This window comes from Balaenoptera physalus (genome assembly GCF_965194825.1).
Source record: "Balaenoptera physalus genome assembly, chromosome: 10".
In the NCBI taxonomy this organism is placed as follows: domain Eukaryota; kingdom Metazoa; phylum Chordata; class Mammalia; order Artiodactyla; family Balaenopteridae; genus Balaenoptera; species Balaenoptera physalus.
Window position 1 is genome coordinate 69,013,277 of NC_138889.1, and position 17,366 is coordinate 69,030,642.

Below are 17,366 nucleotides of genomic sequence, written 5' to 3' on the forward strand. Positions count from 1 at the left end.
CCTCCATCCAGCCTCTCCCAACATTAGCATCTTACACAACCGTAGTACGATATCAAAACGACGACACTGACGTTGCCACAATGGAAAAGCTTCTCCAGGTCTCTCCAGTAATGTAGGCACTCATTTGGGTATGTGCATGTAGTTCTGTGCAATTTTGTCATGTGTAGCCTTGTGTAACCACCACCACAGTCAAGATGCTGCAATACCTCCCAGAGCTTCGGGTCTGAAAGCTCCCCATCCCTGATGAAGAACACTGCACCCATCCCACTGCTCCTCTTGCCCCCCATCCAGGGAATGACCATCATCCTCTGAGTCACCCTGGCTTGAGGCTGAATCATCGTTCACCAGCCCTCTTTTGGCCCATCAGACCACAGCCTGTTAGTCAAGAGACCCAGTAGATGCTTCCTTTATGGCATCTCTCAGGCTCATGCCTCGGCCTCAACCCCACATCCACCACTGCTCCAGAGCCCTTGATTTCTTGCCTGTACTGCTGCAACTGCCATCTCATCCAGTTCCCTTCATCGGGACACCCCTTTCCCCCAATAGTAATGAAAACTGCAGCCAAAGCTCTTCATTGCCCAGCCCTGACTGCATCACTCCTCTTACCAAAAACTTTCATGGTTGTCTCCATTTACAAAATAAAGTCCAAACCGTTTAAATTCGAATACGAAATCCTCTATATCTGGCTCACTTTCCTTACCTAAATTTCTCAAAATCAGTCTCAGTTTTCCCCCTCTTTCCCACATGAATGAACAACAAAACGGCCTCCTTCAGGCCATGATAAAGTTCTCACCATGGGGCAGAAATAAAAGGCTTCAAGATTTCCTTCTTCCTGATGCTTCGTTCTTTCTTTTGCGATGTGAGGAGGTGCAGTGGGATGGAGCCTGGGGATGCCTGTTGCTTGGGGGATATGCCATCACCCTTGGAAGGATGGCTCTTCCATCCCCGGCCTCCTTACAGTGGAAGAGGTGGGGGGCCAGCCGGCCCGGGTAGAGCAAGGTAGGGTACCCGGGCAGCCTAGTCAAGCTGTTGTGGTGTTAGCCACTGGGGAATGGGAGCTTTCTCCACTCCTTGGACCCAAGCAAGGTGATGGGAGGTAGCTGCTCGAGGTCTCCCTCACAATAGACCATCACCTTTAAAACTACACTGCCTATTTGCTGCCACCCTTAGGTGCCTCTTCCTTCCTTCACATCCATGGAACAATGAGAGTTAAATGATTCATAAGCACTGCCCTTCAGAAAGCTCTAAAATCCCCTTCACAGCATCGCTTCTACACTCGCTTCTACATGATAGTAAAATGAAAAAGAAAATTTGCTTATTAAGATGAAAAATATTTCAGTTATCTGATACGTTTCAGCTTTAATTGATAACAAAACACAAATTGCTCACCTGAACTTGTCATTACAGCAACGGATTCACTGGGAAATTTACTACCTGACATCAGAGAAAACGTTAAAGATAACACAAGCCCAGTGACTCTGTGATCCTGTGACCCAGTGGTCTATTTTTTAAAGTCATGCATTATTCATAGCACATTCATATTAATGGTCCCATCAAGAGCACTGGTTCTTTTTTTTTTTAATTTATTTATTTATTTTATTTATTTATTTTTGGCTGCGGTGGGTCATCGTTGCTGCACACGGGCTTTCTCTAGTTGTGGCGAGCGGGGGCTGCTCTTCGTTGTGGTGTGCGGGCTTCTCATTGCGGTGGCTTCTCTTGTTGCGGAGCATGGGCTCTAGGCACGCGAGCTTCAGTAGTTGTGGCTCGCGAGCTCTAGAGTGCAGGCTCTGTAGTTGTGGCACACGGGCTTAGTTTCTCCACGGCATGTGGGATCTTCCCGGACCAGGGCTCGAACCCGTGTCCCCTGCACTGGCAGGCGGATTCTTAACCACTGCGTCACCAGGGAAGCCCAAGAGCACTGGTTCTTAAACTGTCTCAATACATGGTCTCTAAGCTTGGAGAATATTATGGGGATGGTATATGTGGGAGGAATCAGAAGCCATGATATATGCACCAAGGGAAAGAGGTAGCTGGTAGTAGCTGGAGAGGGCGAGATGTGATGTGAGGGCTTCAACAGGGGCTTGCTGGCCACCTGGGGCTTTGCTCGGGCCAGATGGAACGAGGAACAGGGCATCCAGAAAAGAGGCTAGACTTTCAACAGCTCTGTTGCTGTCGTTGCATTATACGTCTTCTACCATCCCCACCATCAACACCACTACGGCCACCACCACCGGCACCATCAACACCTCCACCATCATCACCACCAACACCAATGGACAAGCTCCCAGGCAAAAGCCAAGGCATGCAGCAAAATGAAATGATGCTTCACAGAAAAGAGTCACTGGAAATGTTCACTGTGTACGTGGAGGGGGTGGAGGTCATGGCTATCTATCTTATCATACTGCACTAGGATGTTGGGGGAGAGAGTTGACAGCCAGTGAGGAAAAGCCTGGGGACCAGGCCCCTCTGGAGTGTGGAGAGGGTGCAACTGTGGAGTGAACCTTCCAGAGCGATGACCATCATGAATCTCTCCTCTCTGAGGCAACATCCCAAGAGAAGGGAGAGCCGTGGAGAGCCTCAAGAAAATGAGAACCCCGAAGAGGCTGGCCCCTCCGCTCAGATGTCCGCACGGGGCAGGGAGCCGGGCACTCACCGTTACTGCTGTTGTCGTCCACCAGGATGATCTCCTTGAGCAGGTGCGGAGGTGTGCGCTCCATGGCTGAGTGGATGGAGCGCAGCAGCACGGAGAGTGCTTCGTTGACGAAGATGAACACGACGCTCACCTCTGGGAGGCTGCTGGGGAAAGAGAGGTTGCGGCACCTGGAAAGCAGAGCAGCCGGGCGCTTAGATCTGTCACTGACTTGGCTGGGGTCACCCCGGGGTGCCGGCCCGCCCATGTCTTGGCTCCAGCTTTGCTGGAGGACTCGGGAGTCCAGATCCTTCCCAGGGTCTTTTTCTTGATATACTTAAGATAAGCCCTAAGTGTACAGCAGACAGGCCCTCAACCACTGAAACCGGTTTGCCCCACTACAGAGTCTGAATTTGTCAGTGACTCCCCCAACTGAACAGTTGTACCGTTAGCGCAGGGCCCGGAACCCGGCAGGCGGTCACTGAGTGTTTACTGGAAGAATGACTCCATATTTCTAAATCCAGTAGGATGGGAAATGCAACCAAAAGAAAGTCTTAGTTTTTCCAAAATGGCAGCCAGTGCCTAAGTGAGGCCACACCTTAGATGACCTGCCTCAGGAGAAAAATATGTCTCCTTCCAGAGACTCCTACTGCCAGAATCCACTCTGCCTCATTCCAGAAGTCACACTGCCTGGGGCCTCTCTCACCTCTCACTTATCTCAGGGATTCAGCCTCCAGAAAAGGTTGAAGCCAGAGTCAGAGGCTCAACACAATAGAAGACGGGAAGGACAATTCCAACCTCATTTCACAGATGCAGACACTGAGGCTTGGATAGGCTAGGTCCCCGCCATGTGTCAGCTGTCAAGATGGAATCTCAGCTCTGGTCTTCTTACATCTACGCCAGGGTTCTTCCTTCAGGGAGAAGTGGTCAGGGGAGAAACTGCCTCTAACTGTCCATTTCCTCCCTAGCTCCATTGAAACCCTAAAGCCATCTGGAGGTCTCTTATCCAAAGGACAGGAGGCAAAATCATAAAAGTCTGCGTGCCATTCTCCATGGGAAGAGGAACAGGCAACCCTAAAATCAGATCCCATCAAGAGGCCAGACCATAATAAGTGCCATGTTTCCCAAGGGCATGTCAACTCCTTCCGTTGCAAGCATTGCCTTTATGGGTAGGAAATCATTGCTGGTGCCCTTCTCTGGCTGAAACTAAATACTGTTCCAGAAGGCACTGAGCTCCCATCTTCAGGATACGTGAATGAAAGGAGAGAGCAGCAACTGTAGCCCTGTCCCAGGTCCTGGGCTCAGAAAAGAGGCTGCCTGCTCCCAGGGAGAGGTTTGATCAGGCCACTGATGGTTCCAGGGGTTCAAGGCTGGTGACCATGTTGCATTGCTCCAAAGTGGGAGGTGCAGCCAGGTGAGAACATGCAATAATGAGCATAAGAGCGCAGGGCTTCTGCTCGTCAGTAATTAAAGTGCTGCAGGATAGGGACGGGCCTGCTCTTCCTTAATGAGGAAGGCTGCAGGATAACCAGCACTGAGCAATTTTAGAGAAAGCACAGTGGGGCCCCAGCCTGCTTAAGAGCAGGAGATTAATAAACTAAAATCACTGTCTCTATGGTTACCAGAAATTTACAGAAACTTCTCCCGTTCTATTTCCAGCTCTCCTTTTCTCTCACCAAAGATAGGTGGGGGAAGTGAAAGAATCAAGGCCTTTATCCAAATCTGCTTCATACTTAGAATTTGAGTAAAGCCATCAGGTTAACAGACTGGTGTAGAATTCATTCATTGTTGTATTTAATGGAATAGATATTTATTGAGTTTCTTCCATGAGATAGGTACTGCATTGAGGGTACAGCAGGACGTGGACAAAGTGCCTTTCCTCATGGAGCTTATGCTTTGATGGGGGAAGCAGGCGAACATGGAAGCAAACAAATGATACAACTTTATATAAGTGCTGAGATGAAAAGTAATGCGGTGTTAGCGGATAGCGTGGTGCCCTGGCAGCTGTTCTAGAAGGAGTGGTTAGGGAAGGGCTCTGTGAGGGGAGAGGTCTGATCAGAAACTCACATGGCACGCCACAGTGAGCTGTGCAAAGGCCCAGTGGGGCGAAGGGAACCGTGCTGTGACTAGAGAGGAGGTGATGGAGGGAACCAGCTCATGGAACTGCAGCAAAGGGCAGAAGGAGATGAGGAGGTGGAGGGAGGGACATAAATGAAGGAGAAAGACTGGAATGACTCCTTAAGCTCAACAGACCCTTTCTAAAAACTTTGTTGTTGTTGTGAATAGTACTGTTATAACAGAAATCAAAAGGTTGCTGGTTAACAGTCAAATAATTCTTCTGGGTAGTGCTTATTTATGGTTATCAAGACCAGCAGCTGGCCTTTCCTTAAGCATGGAGACTGACAGAAGTATTAACATACAACCTACTTGCTAACTGCAGTTTAAAAATAATCCTTTATATGGTCAGACTACTAGCACATGACCTTTATTTTTCTTTTATGAAAGTGTAATGAACAGCTCCTAATAAGGTCAATATATCAGTACACTGTCAGTTCACTGTCCGCCCCACCAACTCCACCAGCATGAAGACTGGGACCCTACGTCTGTCCCCACTTCTCCAGGGGTTTCCTCTCAGTTCTCAGAGCCTCACTATCTGAAGCTTCAGGTGGTTCTCAAGTCTTTTCCAGAGTTAGGGGTGAACTGCCTTCTCCTCCTCTCTTCCCTTCTTAATTCTCAGCCTAACCACTCCATTTCCGCCTTCCAAGGAGACCAAGTTGAATGTCTCCCAGTAACGGCCACGGCCGTCCTGATGGCTTGAGCAGCTGCTGTGTCTAGGATCTGCCTCCTGATGATCTTTCTGCAAGCAGAGTGGAAATGTTACATTTGTTTTACAAGCTAAACTCTGCTGATCACTATGTTCGCATGAAAGACTCTTTCGAACAAGGTCGTTACTTAACAGCCCTTCTGAACAGAACACCTAGGAGAGTGCATCACGTTTGTGTGTGTTTATTGCCCGTCTCCCTCTACTATAATGACCCTCCCTGAGAGCAGGGACTTTATTTTGCTACTGTGCTAGCTCCCAACCTTAAGCCAGGGTGTGGCATATAGTAGGTTTTTGGAATTGAACAAAACTAACAGGTTTATTTAGTTTATCCATGCACACTTCGGAGATACTGCGGGTTCGGTTCCAGACCACTGAAATAAGGCAAATGTTGCAATACAGTGAGTCACATAAATGTTTTGGTTTCCCAGTGCATTTAAAATTATGTTTCTACTACACTGTAGTGTATTAAGTGTACAATAGCATTATGGTCCAAAAAAACCCAATGTACATGCCTTAATTAAAAATATTTTATTGCTAAAAAATGCTAACCATCATATGACAACACAAACCTTCAATGTGTAGAAAATGCAGTATCTGCAAAGTGCAGTAAAGTGAAATACAGTAAGACAAGATATGCCTGCATAAGGCCTAAATTTCACATGCGTGCCACTGATCTCAGCACGCTCCTTTCATACAAGCCTCCTCCCTCTGAAGGAGAGTCAGGTCCTCTCCCACCAGCAGGCCCCTCCTATTCCACCCTCCCTCCCCTGGATATGTCGCCCCAATTGCTCACTTTCAGTCTCCAGCAGGCTCTCAGTTCCTTTGCACTGTAATTAAGTGATCCCTCCAGGCCAAACGTCCTGACCTCCTTAAATCCTTCCTTCTTCCCCTTCTCCCCTGGGAGCTGCTCAGGGCCCTCCCAGGAACAGCCACAGTGCTTTTTCTCCATACCTCATGGCATCTAACCTAAACCTGGGTCTGCGTGAGCAGGCAGGTGAAGGGTAGGCAGGTTAAGAAAGACGAGGTGGGATAGTTTATAGGGAGAGAACATTGCAGGGGAGGGGTCACCCAGATGCTGACCCAGCTGTGCCCCGACTTGCTGCGTAATCCTGGGCAAGCCACTTCCCTGCTCTCCATATCTTGTCACAGATTAAGGGAGGTAGAAGCAATGATCAGAGGTGTCTTCTCTGTACAGTTCAGGATCTTCTATCTCACATGTGGTGAATGGAAGATGTCTCACTAAAGAAACAGTTTGCAAACTTCCCTCCTAGCCAGTGCCTGGTCGTCACCAAATGCCACAAGACGCATACATCCCCTTACCACTGTTGTGACTAGGCACGGTGACCAACTCATCCTGGTCTGCCCAGGACTCTCCCAGTTTCAACACTGAGAGTCCCAAGCACACTGGGATGGGTTGGTCATCCTATGACTAGACCACAGCTTCCTGATGGTAGGGGCAGATCTTGCTCATGACTGCATGCCCTCTGCCCGGCACTGTTCCTGGCCATCAATAGGCATTCAGCCTGCATCTCTTGAATAAACTGATAGCATCCGTTTCAAAGTCCCCAACACACACACATTCACACAGTACGATTGCTACCTTTGTTTCAACATCAAAGCAGAACTTACATGGCTGAGAGGAGAGGCCAAAAGAGGGAAGAAGAACAGCACGTCAGGTGAGATGTCTGCATACCTGCCGGTCACACTCACCATCATCACTGCCAGATACTGAACTCAGGACAGAAGCCTGCCTGCAACGGGGCAGCCCAAGGCCTTCCAAAGAAACACATGTCCAAGAGGGTTGTTCCAGACCCTAGCCCAGCAATTCTGTTCCCGAGTCCGGCCACTTCACCCACAAACCAGCACCAGCCTCTGCCCGAGGGCTGTGCCTCTCATATTCACACACTGAGATGTTCTCCCCCAGCACCTGCATCCTCCTGGGTCTGGCCAGCACAGCCTTTGCTCCCAGAGCCTGCCGTCCGCACCTGCTCTGGTGTCTGCCTCTGTCCTCCCCTTCTCCGCTCGCCTCTCCAGAGAAGGGCCAGGGGATGTGAGAATCAGAGGAGCCACCAGGTGTAACTGACCCTTCCTTATTTGTGCTCCTTGAGAAAGCCTGACTGTACCAGACCGGTCCCTTACACATTTTGAGAAGACGTACACTCTCTTGTAAAATTAACCATGAAAGTTCCCTTTTTATTTTATTCTTGTTCAAAGTTGAGCCATTTTCCACTAGAGATAAAAACAAGGCATTTCTGAGAGGGGAGTACTATGGCTGTCTAATAAGCCGGGACTGATGGTCATGACAAAGTCAACTACATCCATCTCTGCACACAGAGGTGGTGTGGGTATGGAAGCGGCTATGTAGGGAGCCTCCCAGCAGAGCTCCCTGACACGGTTTGGAGCTGTTGATGAGGCAAGTTTATATCAAAAGCCTTAGCGCTGCCACTACCTGCGAGAGGCAGGGAAGCAGTGGCAGACTAAGGAAGGCCGAGCCAGGCGCCCTGCCACTGGGTACCGCCCAGGGCAGCAGCCAGACACCCCCATATTGGACCGATGGATTCTCCCCTCCCTGTGAGCTCGGCAAATCTACGAGCTCCCGGTCCATCAGAGCATGACTCATGGAGGCTGCTTGACCTCTTCCAGAGCGCAGATCAAAGTAGAATGTGAGCTCTGGTCTGCCGGCCAATGTGTACAGGGAACCAGGTGCAACTACGCCTGGATTCTGGGAGTGGAGGAGGGACCAACCTGGACCAAACAGAGAGAAGATGACACTCCCAGGTACCCACTCCCCTGAGTGCCCAAAGCCCCTCTTTCTTCCCAGGTTTCTCCTAGAGAGGCTCTACCCTGTACCCACGGTCAGCACACAAGGGTTCAGCTGCACCATTAACCACCTAGAGCATAAACCCTGGGATCAGCAGTGCCTTCTTGTCCCTTACGGCTATCTGTGTCCTCACTCCAGCCTCCACCCTTCTACCTGTACCCACAGGACTTGCTTGATCCTCCTCTGGCCTCACTTGGGTACACTTCTGGCTTCTTCCAGAACTTTCCAGATTAGATAGGCTCCCAGCCTGCCAGCGACCAGTCTGTTGGGCTTAATGAGAGCCGAGGATGAAGGCAATATGGGGGTTCTCACTGGGCATGAGTGCAGTCAAGACATCCACTCCCTGTGCCTGGCACCTCTATCACCACAACCTCTGGAGCTCAGAGACTGCACGGTACAGCTACCCCTACTGCCCAGCGACTCCTCACAGGATATCTGGAAGTAACAATAGTACTAATTTCCATTTACTGAGTGCTTATGATTTGCCATAAACCATACTAAGAGATATACGGATGTTTTACTCTTTTTTCCCCCCTCTGAACTTTATTCCTTCCTACAGTCTTATATAGTAAACATTTTATCCCCATTTTACAGATGAGGGAAATAGGGCTGAGGCAGTAAGTTATCTTCCAGGGCTTACACCTGGGCTCATTTGCCTCCAAAGCCAATACTCATAGTTCCTGCTAAACTAGGGTCTGTACCTTCTTTCCACACCCACCCAGAGATCATCTGTCCAGACACTGGTGTTGTGATAACCCAAAGACCTGGTGGAGGGAGGGGCAAAATGGAAGTCACTCCAGGTCAACTCTGATGAAAGATGGGGCAGATGTAGTGTGTCTAGTAGGATGATGTGGACTAACATGATAAAATACTACTGGGCATGCGAAGCCTAAAATTGTCTTCCTGTCCCATTGCCCCCATTGAGATAAACCCTCCCCATATATACTCCTTGTACGAAGCTGTCTGTGTCCTCTGCCAGGTGGCCTCACCATTCTGCCCACAACTCATGGGACCAGAGACTGCTTCCTGAGCCCCAAGTAGCTATCGACGGGCTGGCGGTCAGTGTACAGAGCAGTCTAGCCCAGGAGCTCTTATAGCCGGATCTCATAATATTGAAGAAGGACCAGCAGCCCTATCAAGCCCTTTCTCATGGGGAGGTTGAACATGAGGTACCCTAAGAAGACGGAAGCAGAAATGATGGGGGAGGAAACAGAACACTGTCACTGAGTGAGCTGCAGATGTGGACAGTCACTGTTAGAGACACGGCACTCTAAGAGATGAACAGAAAGGATGCAGACTTGAGCCTGTCCAGGATGTCCTGAGCCACGCTGCCCTCCTCCAGAGCCTGGATACGTGGCTTCCGCTGGTGTGATTATGTGACTGTGTAGACACTGGCCTACAAAGAATCCCAGCCATCTGTGGTCATCTGAGTGAGTTCAGTGCCTTCTTCCATGAGAGCACACCTACCCTAGCAAAGAAAGACCCACTGCACTTCCTGGATTGGGATCGGATCCCCCTGTTAGACTCTCAGAGCCTCCTTCATTTTTCTTATATGCTATGGCAACGTGTTTTTACGTGGTTATTTAACAGACGTCAGTGTCTCCACTCGACCATAAGCTGCATGAGGTCAAGACCATATCTGCTTTGCTCACCAGGTCCCCCTTGTGCCTCACACAGTGTCCAGCACAGAGTACAAACTCAGAAAGCACCGGGTATCTGGCTGAACGAACAAATGAATAAATGCTCGAACAGCAGACAGTAGAATGAATGCAGGCCCGGGAAAGCTTTGTGGGTGGGAATCTCACTGCGGCCTGACAGAATGGGAATCATGGAGTTGAACACATACTCCCTGCCTGACCACAGCAATAAGCCCAGATCATCCAATAAGCCAGAGGGTGTGCATGGAGCTAGTGGGGCAACCTAGTGTAGTCAGGGGCTTCGGGGGCCTGGCAGGAGGCCACGTCTGGCTCAGATGTGGAGGAGACAATGGACATCTGAGAACAGGAGTTTTAACAGTCTGTAAGGCGAAAGAAATGGGCCACAGCCTGATCCTGGAAGAGCATCTGACACCGGAATCACTACAGGTAAACTTCTAAGTAGATGTGATCATCAAAATGTCCAGCTTTCATCCAGAGGCAGAAGTTCTACAAACATCCTTTCAGGGGACTCTGTTGATTTAGAGAAAGGATCTGCTATGTCAAATGTAGATTGTAAGTGGAACAAGAGGGAAATGAATCAATTAAAATGTAAACAGCCAACAGGAAGCAGGGTGACCATTTGTTCCTAAAACATCTTATTAGAAATCCAGGGAAAATGGGGTCCCTGGGACTACATGGACAGCCCCCCAGGGAATAAAAGTCAGCTGGCTCTGGTGGAAAAATCACACAAGGGACCGAGCATCTCCTTGTGGGAAGTTTGTGGGTGAGCGGGCCAGGCCAGTGGCAAGGAGAGCTGAGGAACGTGGGGTAGGAGAAGGCAGGCCCGACAGGTAGGAAAAAGGAGGACGGGGCATCTCTGCTCTCCAGCAGAGCCTTGCTCCGGCCTCTGATGCCCAGAACTCTGGAGCTGGGGAGAAATCACTCTGTCCTACACTGCCTACCTGGCCTTCCTCCCTTAGTGCCAGGGTGGAAGGCCTGTCCCGTGTGGCTCCTTGCCTACTTTGTGGTCCTTCTGGTACTTAAAGTCATGACCATGTCCCCCAGGCCATCTCTTTTACAAATCAGAGACCCAGATAAAAAGTAGCAAAAAGTTAAATAGCAGTTACTATGATGTCAGGCAATGTTCTAAGAGCTCTATGTATAGTACACATTCAATCTTTGTATTACCATCTCTAATTTACAGATAGGAAAACCAAGACACAGAGAGGCTAGGTAACTTGCTGGAGGTCAACCAGCTTTGTAAGTGACAGACCTGGCCTTGGATCCCAGGGAATTGGGTTCTACATATCACTCTGTAATCTAGCAAAAAGTTCAGCTGTTTGTCAGGTTACTCAGTTTTTCTCCTGAGTCGTTCTCTAAACATATGCCACTTTCTCTATATCCCATAAAATCCAATTCTGCAGTTGTGAGCCGAGTAAAACAAAACTATTGCCTCCTCATTTTAAGACGTTAATACAGCTCAAGATTACATCAGCTTTAAGAACAACTATGTGATACTATTGGCCCATAATGTGTTTCATTAACTAGGATCCAGAAGCATTTTCCCAGATTGCTCCAGTTAAGAAGTATTTCTCCCTGTGTTTGTGTAGTCAGCATTTTTGATGCAACAGCAGAACCATTACCCAGGGTGTTGATTTTATCCCCTTTGTCCTGAGGCTGCCCTCATGGAAGTCTCATCTTTCAAAGACTTCTGGGTCATCTCCACAGAGCCAAAATCCCAAACTAGAAAAGCTCCCCTAGGCAGGGCAGGGCAAGGGGCCTGAGTAGTGTCCTGGAGACACAGACCCAGGTAAAAATACTGGCTCTGCTACATAACACTGCTGGGAGCTTGACCAAGTTTCTTAACCTTGCAAATATTCAGTATTCGCCTATATAAAATGGAAATAATAATAACTACCCCAGAGAGACGAGAGGATAAAGTTAAAGGACAACATAGACATTAAGCAGTTTGCACAGTGCCTGCCACGTAAGCAGTTTGCACAGTGCCTGCCCCCTTCCCTGCCAGGACCAGATATATAACTTGTGGGGCTCAGTGCAAAAGGAAAATATGGTGGCCCCTGTTGAAAAATTATTAAGAATTTTACCACAGCAACAGCAGATCATTAAACCAAGTGCAGAGCCCTTCTAGCCTTCTCAGGATCCTGTGCAAAAGGGGCCACTGTATAGTGTCCTGATACTAATACTGCCGCTGTAAACAAGTTCTGCAAACTTGGTGACTTCAAATGACACAAATTTGTTATCTTCTGGTTCTGGAGGCCAGAAGTCTGACAAAGGTCTCACTGGGCTAAAATCAAAGTATCAGCAGAACTGCATTCCTTTCCATAGGTTCTAGATGATAATCTGTTAGATACTGTTCTTGCCTTTTTCAGTATCTAAAGGCTGCCCACATTCATGGCTCTTTTCCATCTTCAAAGCCAGCAATGGCTGGTTGAGTCCTTCTCACATAGCCATCTCTCTGGCTTATTCTTCCACTTTCAAGTGCCCTGTGATTACATTGGGTCCAACCAGATAATTCAGGATGATCTCCTTATTTTACTCAGCTGATTAGCAACCTTAATTCCACCTGCAACCTTAATTCTCCTTTGCCATGTAACATTCCATATTCACAGGTTCCAGAGATTAGGACGTGAACACCCTTGGGAGGCCATTATCCTGCTTACCATACACACTCATGAAGCCAGCACTGTTGACCCCCAAAGTTCAGAGATCTCAGATGTCTGTCTAGAGGCTGCACCATGAAGACCCCATGGCCCTCCGATCCATACACACAAACCTGGTGACCATCCTCATAGTGGTGGCAGCAAATACCCACAGCCACCTTAGATGGACCCTAACCTGCTCCTAGGGGGACCCAGAGCCCTGGCTCCAGGCTGCATTCTTTCTCTTCTATAATCTCATCCTGCTTCTTTCCACTTGGATGTTCACACAGGGTCTCTCCAGCTCAGGACCCAGGGCTCCTTTGTGGGTGGGTATGTGTGGATCTGCCCCAGTTGCTCCCACCTGGGGCTGCAGAAAATAGTCCAATCCCCTTTACCAGCCCCTTGTGCCTCAGCCCCAGGCCTTAACCCACCCGTCAACCCAAGAGCCAGTCCATCCTCACTCCTGGGAGGGATGTGGACCTCAGGGGATGCTGGCGAGAAAGGCAACATCATTACTGATGGCTCAGGGGCCTCTGAGGATCTGCCAGCAAGAGGCAGGAAGCAATACCTGCTGGAGGCTCTGCCCTGAGCTACCTTAGAGGTAGGCCATAGAGTTGACATGGCAATGTGACAGCCCTGAAGCCGGAGCCCACGAGCCCCTCCTTTTCCTACCCATACCCAATGCCCACTAGATTAGGGGCTCATCCCTTATATCCCCTGGCCCCTGTATGGAAATAATACCCACTGCCTGCAGGAAAGAATGAGGCAGGCACCGGCTGCTGTGGAGCTGGTGAGTACCAATATGCTAACTATCCCACCCGCCATCACTGGGGTGGGAGGCCCACCCTTACCTTCCTGTCCTGATCTGGCAAGCTTGCTTTAGCCCTCCACGATCCTCCTTCCCCACAATCACAACCCATTTTCTCAGTGACCTCCCTAAAGATGTCGCCTCCATCCTCCCTCTCCATCCCACAGGCAAAGGACTTCCTTGATCTCTTTCTCACACCATAATTTTTCAAAAAGTTGATGTTTAATTTATATGCAGTGAAATGCACAGATCTTAAGTGTGTAGTTCGATGTGTTTTGACAAATATATATACCTATGTAGTCCACACCCCAATCAAGACTTGTCTTTCCCTTCTTCTCTTTTTGCCTCTGGGAGGTTATTTTGGAGGCTACAGATAAGAAGGAGCAGGTGGGACACTGGGAGGCAGGAGGAGGGACACAGAGAAAGCCATGGGGATGTTTGGAGCTTGTATCTGGGGACATGAGGGATGGAGTAAAGTCCAGCCAGACTGAGATGCAGACTTTCTCCCCTTCGATCCTGAGGCCCCGGTGTCTTTCACCCCAGGAAGCAAGAAGGCAAACCCCTGTCCAGATGTGGCAAAGGCCTCATGTGGGGTGAGGTCTAGGAGGCTCACCAGAAGAGGCAACCACTGTCCTGTCTCCCCTGGGTCTTCCCACCTGGATGGCCAAGGGGCCTGCTCTGTTCTTATTACAATAATGCAGAAAGAATGAATGGCACTTTGACTTCCCCGAAAGCCAAGTGTCCTGGTGCCCGGAGGAAATACGTCTTCTCTCTGCATGGATCAAAGACCCCAGATGAGGCTAATGAAACTGTGGCATTTCCAGTTCCCATGTCCTTCTGAGGCAGGAGATAGATGGGCCTCAGGCTGAGCCGCTGGAGCTTGTTCCCTGTGGACAGATACTCCAAAATAGCCAGAGCGAGAGAGGAGCTGAGCCCTGCCCAGATAAAAGATAGAGACCACATATTTCTCATTCCTGAGGTCAAGGAGACCTTCCCGACTACACATGCGCAGAAAAGATCCTTGAAGGTCAAAAAGGGAGTGATGTCAACCTATCCATAGGCTTCTTCGCTAGAATCCATCTTGGCTAAGAGATGGGCGCGCGCACATGGGACGACCCTCACGTAAACCAAATAAGGACTCAGAACCAGGCAAAGTAAGATCACTGCCAGAGGAAACCCGGAAGAAATGCCCCATATAAGTGATTCAAACTACCACGAGGGTGCTACTCTCTCTGAGTCCACCCGTGTGTGCCTATTCACACGTACTCTTTTTTCCCTCCTAATAAACACTTTACTTGTTTCACTACTTTCCGTCTCTTTGTAGAAATTTATTTTCACAAAGCTGATGGGCCAGAGCTTTGTCACTGGCCACTGGTCCCTGGTGGTCTAATGGCTAGGATTCAGCGCTCTCACTGCCGCGGCCAAACTTCAGCCTCTGGCTGGAGAACCGAAATCCTGCTTCAAGCCAAGGCCACCTGAGATGACTTCCATTTCCAGGGGAGGGTGGCCAAAACTGGTAAAGGGAGGCTCCTTGCAGACGTCAACCTCCAGGTGCTGCTTCCCCGAGCAGAGGCCCCAGGAGGACCGGGCTTCCGTGGGTGTCAAGTGCAGTCCCTGACTTAATAGAAACCTGCATGGATGACTCCTTCCCAAGGAGGCAGGGGATCCTCTGCAAGTTTTCTGGTCACTTGCCTTCTGATACCATCACCTTCCACTCTGGATCCCACTACAGCGTTAGCTCCTTGAGGTTTCTCTGTCTGACGCTTTACTGGGTACCTGGCACACACTTGGTGCTCAATAAATATTTATTGGATGAATAAACTAATGAAGACTACCTAGCAACCAGTCGGATGGATTTTTTTCCTTCTAGTTACCTTCTGTCCTGTGTATAAGGCACTGAGCACACTTTGGCCCTCTCTCAGCCAGATGACAAGGTGGTCAGATTACCAAGAAAGGAGACAAAATAAGGGCCCAGCCAGAGGTGATGGAAGGGAGGGTGGGGCAGAATTTGGGACACCCACTTTCTTGTCCAGGAATGAAGCCAATGAGCATAGCATCAGGGTTAGAACTTGGCAAAGTCAAGAATACAGAGAGCAGAGTGCAGAATCCAAGGATGCCTCCAGGGGCAGAAATCCCCAAGGGCAAACAGGAGGTAAAAGGAGGAAAGGCACAGGAGCTGGGACTGAAGCAAGGTACACCTGGTGTGATTCTTCTAGAGACCGTCCTTAGCATGGGGCTTCCTCTCCAGATGCTCCCTGTACCCCTACCCACCTTGCTCTAAATGCCAACATTTGCCATAGCTGAGGTTTCACTCTATGCCCTGGTAACAGGTTTGAGGTTCACTAAAACAATTTTTCCACTTCCTGAACCAGATAGGCCAATCAGCTCCATGCTATACATTGTTAAAGCAGGCCCCATCCCCACTAGAATGACACAAATGGGCACCTCAAGGCAGTGAAACACAGTGACGGTTACAAGCGCAAATTCTATTGCCAGACGGCCTGGGTTCAAATCCCACTTCTGCCACTAGTGACCTTGGGCAGATTACATAATCTCTCTGCGCCTCAGTTTCCTCTTCTGTAAAATGGAGACTAATAATAATACTATGAAATAGTAAGAAATACATATATTGATCTCTGCCCCCAGTTCCTGACATTATTTATTATTAGTCTTAGACTAATAATAATACTGTGAAATAGTAAGAAATACATATATTGATCTCTGCCTCCAGTTTCTGACAATATTTATTTAGTCTCTGACCCATAGCCTCTAAATCCTTTGTAATTTACTGAGTGAAAGGAGTGTCTGACACAGAGGTCCCAAATCCTTTGGAATTTCCTGGGTGATCGGAGTATCTCTTTTTTTCTCAAAACAGATAACTTTTTATTGAATTATAGTTGGTTTACAATGTTGTGTTAGTTTCAGGTGTACAGTAAAGTGATTCAATTATACATATATGTATATATCTATTCTTTTTCAGATTCTTTTCCATTATAGGTTATTATAAGATATTGAATATAGTTCCCTGTGCTATACAGTAGGCCCTTGTTGTTTATCTATTTTATGTATAGTAGTGTGTATCTGTTAATCCTAAACTCCTAATTTATCCCTCCCCCCTCTTTCCCCTTTGGTAACCATACGTTTGTTTTCTATGTCTTTGAATCTATTTCTGTTTTATAAATAACTTCATTTGTATTTTTTTTTAGATTTCACATATAAGTGATATCATATGATATCTGTCTTTCTCTGACTTATTTCACTTAGTATGATAATCTCTAGGTCCATCCATGTTGCTGCAAATGGCATTACTTCATTCATATATATATGTGTGTGTAGATATATATATATATATATACACACCACATCTTCTTTATCCATTCATCTGTCGATGGACGTTTAGATTGCTTCCATTACTTGACTACCATAAATAGTGCTGCTATGAACATCAGGATGCATGTATCTTTTTGAATTAGAGTTTTCATCTTTTCCAGATGTATGCCCAGGAGTGGGATTGCTGGGTCATATGGTAGTTCTACTTTTAGTTTTTTAAGGAACCTCCATACTGTTCTCCATAGTGGCTGCACCAATTTACATTCCCACCAGTAGTGTAGGAGGGTTCCCTTTTCTCCACACCCTCATTTATTATGTATAGACTTTTTGATGATGGCCATTCTGACTGGTGTGACGTGATACCTCATTATAGTTTTGATTTGCATTTCTCTAATAATTAGCTATGTTGAGCATCTGTCCTGTGCCTGTTGGCCATCTGTATGTCTTCTTTGGAGGAATGTCTATTTAGGTCTTCTGCCCAGGTCAGAGTATCTTTTGATCTAATGAGGAAGATTCTTGTCAGGCTCCTGAATGAGGGCTGGTTACCAGAAAGACCAAGCCATGATTAGAAGTTTGGGACTTTCAGTCCTACCCCCCATTCTCTGGAGAGAGGGGAGAGGCTGGAAAATGAGTTAATAATCAATCATGCCTACGTAA

The 17,366-nt window shown here is 48.2% G+C and overlaps 1 protein-coding gene across 3 annotated transcripts in view; it reads right to left on the reverse strand.

The window, feature by feature from the left end:
- The window catches only part of GALNT18 (polypeptide N-acetylgalactosaminyltransferase 18), a 339,036-nt gene that overhangs the window by 152,637 nt on the left and 169,033 nt on the right, over positions 1-17,366 (reverse strand). For 2 of the 3 annotated variants that reach the window (XM_082478135.1, XM_082478136.1), the window contains exon 3: positions 2,654-2,820. The exons of the other annotated variant lie outside the window; for it this stretch is intronic. In XM_082478135.1, coding sequence (XP_082334261.1) covers positions 2,654-2,820 — 167 coding nt within the window. The remainder of the gene's footprint in view (positions 1-2,653; positions 2,821-17,366) is intronic. 3 annotated transcript variants of the gene reach the window in all.